Consider the following 6,073-nt stretch of genomic DNA (forward strand, 5'->3'; position numbering starts at 1 on the left):
TATATATATATAAGTTGAGGTGGAATAAAGCAAATATCATTACCAAAAGAAAAAAATATTCTAAAAAATATCTAAATATAAAATTATAATTAATTAACTTTATAAAGTTAAAAACGTAAGTGATGATTTGAACATTGAGAGACTTAAACTAAAGTAGGGCCAAAATATAAAAGGTATATTGTATTTTTTTTCTTACATTTTTTAACTATAACTTGCTAACCTACAAAAAATGTACATAAACTACACAATAAGTAAGAAAAATGCAATTATAAACTATAAAATAAAATTTAACTAGAATATTTTTTCCGACACAAAAATTACCAACTTCTAAGAAACTCAAAATTTGATGTCCCTACATTCCATATATATTGAGAACTAGCGAGAGAGTGAGAGGGAGGTAGCAAAAAAGTGGAGGTGGGAGGAGAGGGTAAAAGGGAGTGGAAACGAGAGTGGAAGTGGGAGAGGGAGAGGGAGGAAGTAATAGGTGAGAAAATGGGATGGGAGGAGGGCGGTTTAAATAGTCGGTGGTACGTCACAACCAAAACCACCCAAAGCAAGTTTCACTTCATAACCTGATAAGGAAAAGGTGAAGTGCACATCTCTTATAATTATATATGGGGTAATATGTATGTACACTACTAGAATATTCAACACTAAACAAATATACACATCTTGTACTAATTTGAAAGGTAATGAAAAGAATTATATGCGATCCCTATTCAATCAAAGCCCTAGCACAGCTGAGAGCTATCATATATGAAGAGCACAAGTTCTTAATACCTTTTCAGCAAATGGTTTTCTGGGTTTCTTACAAGGAAGCACTCCATGCCCGCCTAAATCTGTCTCTTTTAGTGAAGATAACCTAACATCCAATCAACAATATTCAAGTTGGATCCTCATTGGTCAAAACCTGACCGCAACATTGCTTTCCATTATTTGTTCTGAAATTTTGCCTTACATGCTCCACCTATCCAGCATCATTGAAATTTGAAGTACCTTAGCTAAACGTCTCCAACCAACAAATAGATCGAGGCTTATTTAGTTGAAAAACGAGCTCCACAACCTTTCGATCAATACAAAATCCATGACTCAATACCTTTTTGCCATCAAAACTCTGGTGGATAATATATTGGCAACAGGAGGACATCTAGATTGAGATGATATCATCATATACAAGTTGAACGGACTGCCATCGAACTATCAAGCATTCAGGAGACCTATTCACACACAATTACAACATATTGAGCTTGACAACTTCTATGTCATATTGTGCAGTGAGGAAATCAATAAAGCCCCCGATCAACACAAATTGGGGATCTCGGCTAACCTGCAAATGGCAATGAATGCCTGCCGAGGACGACAAAACAACCCATCACGTGATCATGCAAGAAATAAGCCACTTACATCTACACGATCAAAATCAAGCCGCATTTCAACCCTCTCTCCAGTTGTCTGCCAAATATGTAATAAATTAGACCATTCAACTGTGAACTGTTGGCACCGTTCGAACCTCGAATAGACACCCACCAACAGGAAATTAGAAGCAGAATTGTCATGGGTTCTTGATTCTGGAGCAACAACTCACCTTACGACAAACCTCAATCAGCTGCAACTAGCCACACTAACTGAAGGATCTAAAAAAGTTCTTGTGGGAAATGACCAACCCATAGAGGTGAAACACACAATAAATGGTATTCTTTCTACACTAAATCACTCCATTTGCCTTTCTTCTATATGCCATGTACCATCCCTTTCCCATAATTTACTCTTCATTTATAAACTAATTGAGGATAGTAACATTGCTATTATTTTTGTAAATGTGATTTTTTCTACTTCGTGGCCCTAGCTCCAAGGGGCTTTAAATGATTCTGACCTCACACTAACATCAACCTACTTCTGGTACCCATCAAACTTTGTCTACCTCCATACAAACATCTACATTATGACACAAAAGGCTTGGACATCCTCATCCAGACACCCTACATCATGTCTCCAAGTCTCAACCGACACTTGGAATCAATTATCATTTTTCTTTATGTAATAGTTGCTAATTTAGCAAGATTCATAAACAACCTTTCCCATCAAGTTCCTCCACCATGTATATACCTTTACAACATATACACTCAGATGTATGGGGTCCATCCCTAATATTATCAAATCAAGGTTTTCATTATTATGTGATTTTTATTGATTACTACTCTAAATTTTGTTGGCTATATCCCCTCAAACATAAAACTGAACCATCACAAATATGTTTTCAATTCCTCAAAATGGTTAGTAATTAAATCAATACAACCATAAAATTTCATAGTTGGCTATATCCCCTCAAACATAAAACCGAACCATCACAAATATGTTTTCAATTCCTCTAAATGCTTAGTAATTAAATCAATACAACCATAAAATTTCATATCTGATATCAACAGTGAATACATCAAATCTAAACTCAAATAAGCATTTCATCAACAAGGAATTATTCACTAATTTTCTTGCCCATATACACCCCAAAAAAATGAATTGGTTGAATGTAAATATCGTCACTTAATCGAGACCACCTGAACCCTATTGCATGATGCGTCACTTTCACTCAAATTCGGGCTTAAAGCACTTCTTACCGTCATTTACCTCATCAACTGCATTCCGTTCAATCAGTACCAAATCACTAGTTGACCTTCATACCGTTCAATCACTTCCAAACGAAACGACTATGTTAGAAACATAAATTTTTGGGTATTGAAGTCTCAAGGAAAACACACTCAATATTTCTGAGTCAACATTACCTTGCCAACATCCTTTTAGAGATGGCTATGACGAGATGTAAACCAGTCTCCACCCCTCTTCCAAGTAAGAAACTTGAAACACCAAACACTACATCACTTTTGGACAATCCTGCAAAATACAGGAGGGTTGTGGGCGCTCTACAATACCTCACAATTACAAGATCGGATCTCTCTTTTTTGATAAATTAATATGCGAACATATGCATAAACCTATAATATCTCACTTCCAATTACTTAAATGCCTCGTCCGCTATCTACAAGGCACACTTGACTATTGCATCCTCATCACACGTGGAGAACTTTTTCAAACATTCTCAGATGCTGATTAGGTTGGTGATGTGGTGAACCACAAATCTACTACTGGGTTCTGTTCTACACTTGAAAAGACTCCTATCTCTTGGACAGTGAAGAAACAACAAACCGTAGTAAGATCATCAACGGAAGCAGAATAATGTGTCTTAACCTCAACTATAGCAAACATAATATGGCTTCGTCATCTTCTAATGGAGCTCGGGGTTCCTCGATCCCAACTGAGAATGGTACTTTGCGATAATATATCGACCATGACACACGCCAACAATCCGGTCTATCTTGCAAAGATAAAACATATCGAAATTGACTATCATTTCATTTGGGACCATCTTCCAAATATAGATTCAATATATTCCTACCCAGGACCAAACAGGTGACATTTTCACTAAAGCACTTACTAAACCAAAGTTCAATTACTTTAGATCCAAGATTCAGGTTCTTTCCGAGATCTATCATCTTGAAGGGATCACAACGGCAAGTTCCACTACACAACCTGACATGGAAAAGGTGAAGTGCATCTCTCATAACTACCTAGGTGTAATTAGGTAATATGTACTTACAACTAGTAGAATATTCAGCACTCAACACATATACTCATCTGGTACTATTCTGAAAGGTAATGAAAAGAATTATCTGCAATCCCTATTCTCCTCCTGCTTTAATATATGCCAATTTTTTTTTTTAAAATATTAATTCAATGTAGTTGCGCATTGTTTGTCGGATTTCTAAAAAGAAATCATGTTCATGTAGCACAATTTTATTTTTAAAAATTTAATTTAAATTATTAAGCAATATTTTAAATTTCTTATATTTTAAAATTTTGCAAAAAAATATTACTATAAAATAAAATTTAGACAAAGTGAGTCTCTTAGAGGGCTGATGTTTCAGGTAATCATATCATTTGCAAGGATCATGTTGAGTTCGATTCATCCGAGAATCGAAATCCTGGGAAGAATTCCAGGCTCAAATATCTTTTGCAACAAAAGACAATATCCGGTTGCTTCCTTAGTGCCAGGCCTTCTGATATTTCATATTGGCACATCCTTCCTTTGCTTCCTGAATGCTAATTTCACCAAAGAAAGGTACGTTACATACATCAACACATTAGAAGGATGGAAGCAAAGCGAGGTACAACAAACGTTACATACAGCAACACATTAGAAGGATGGAAGCAAAGCGAGGTACAAAAACATATAAATTTTATGCCTAAAATAAACCATAACTATTTATGTAACAGAATCGGAAGCTATGTGATGGAAGATGAGAAACTACACAAAGACAACAATGAAGAAAAAATCAAATACGTAGTTATTGAGATGTCAAGTAAGAACTATAAACAAAGTATTAGTATTTCATATTCCATCATCTCTCCTTTACCGATGACTTGAACTTGTTACAGATGTCAGACAACAATGAAGAAAAAATCAAATTTGTAGTCATTGAGATGTCAAGTAAGAACTATAAACACAGTATTAGTATTTCATATTCCATCATCGCTCCTTTACCGATGACTTGAACTTGTTACAGATGTCATGAATATTGATTCATCCGGGATCAGAGCAGTGGAAGAAATACATAACAGTCTTGAATCTCTTGGCATACAGGTGAGATTTATGAGTTGAGAGATTGCTAAAATTTTATGCTAATCGGATTGTACTAAGCAATAAGTAATTGTATCTTAATTTGTTATAGATGGCAATAGTCAATCCTGGATGGCAAGTGATTCACAAAATGAAACTGGCTAGGCTCGTGGAGAAGATTGAAGTTTCATGGATATTTCTTACTGTAGCTGAAGCTGTGGAAGCTTGTCTTAGCTACAAGGAAGATAATTATAGCGCTTGATTAGAGTTCTGCCCACTTTCCAAATTCCAATGCTCTTTTTTCTAATCCCATCTTACATACAGATTCCTATGGTGCATGGAAAGTTTATTGAGAAAATTATGGAAAGTGACGCATTACTGTTTCCATTCAGCAAAACCAGATTACTACTAATTTTGTAATAAAGGCTGTGTGCACTGCTTTTGGGACTACTATGTTTGTATGTCTTTTGAATCATTATCCTTCGATTTCATATATGAAGCTTCACTGTAGTTTGCATGTTTGGTGTTTTATTTTTTCGTGAACTTGAAACCATATAATGATTATGTACCAAAATATTTAGATTTGGCTCTCTCAAAAAGGAGCGTTTATTACATCAGAATGTCGTAGGTATGCCTCATAGCATTTTAGGTGTTATTGTACTATAATACCGCCACAATACTACCAATAATATTTAAAATACTACCATCCACACCTAATCCAGATGCAGCATATCCGAATGTAATAATTTCTCGCCAAAAAGAGCACATGCCATGAAATTCCAATATAGTTGCATTATAACAAAGGTGTGATAATATTCACTCCCACACCATTAAAAATTCTCAACAACATTATAACTACCACAAATTTTTTTTTTCGTAAACTTGAAACCATATAATGATTATGTCACCTCCATTCTATATTATTTTTCTAAGAAAAAATATAAGTCTTGAAAGTGCATCCTGTTATAATTTTTGTCTCATTTAGTATCCATTCTATATTATTTTTCTAAAGAAAGCTATTTGTAGGACAATAATAAAGTTTAGAAAATGAGATCACATGAAGACAAAAGAACAAATATAAAAAGATATCAAAAGCAAAATATATAAATTTGGATACTTAAAGGAGTTCTTACTACATCCACCTTCGCTAAAAAATCTAATATTCTACTATGTTACAACATAGGAGTAAATAAAAGAGTCCTTTTCATATATTTTTTATTTTACATCAATTACCTTTTTTTCCCTTACTAAAGAATTAGTCTTTATTTTTTATATATGCTATGAGTGCTTCTCTCTAGTATGGCCAAAATCTGCACCCCCTCCCCCTCTCTTCATTTTCTCTATTTACCTGTGATTTTGTGACATATTTTTCTTCTGTTATTATGAAGCAACAAATGGTGA

General features: G+C 34.5%; 1 protein-coding gene across 1 annotated transcript in view; it reads left to right on the forward strand.

Moving 5' to 3' along the window:
* The window catches only part of LOC110035953 (low affinity sulfate transporter 3-like), a 42,403-nt gene extending 37,036 nt beyond the window's left edge, over positions 1–5,367 (forward strand). The window contains exons 9-12 of the mRNA XM_020740291.1: positions 3,947–4,174; positions 4,330–4,415; positions 4,620–4,696; positions 4,785–5,367. Of these exons, the coding sequence (XP_020595950.1) occupies positions 3,947–4,174; positions 4,330–4,415; positions 4,620–4,696; positions 4,785–4,934 (541 nt within the window). The 3' untranslated portion in view covers positions 4,935–5,367. The remainder of the gene's footprint in view (positions 1–3,946; positions 4,175–4,329; positions 4,416–4,619; positions 4,697–4,784) is intronic.
* The last annotated feature ends 706 nt before the right edge of the window (positions 5,368–6,073 follow it).

The sequence above is a fragment of the Phalaenopsis equestris genome, unplaced genomic scaffold, assembly GCF_001263595.1.
Source record: "Phalaenopsis equestris unplaced genomic scaffold, ASM126359v1 Scaffold200943, whole genome shotgun sequence".
Taxonomy (NCBI): Eukaryota; Viridiplantae; Streptophyta; class Magnoliopsida; order Asparagales; family Orchidaceae; genus Phalaenopsis; species Phalaenopsis equestris.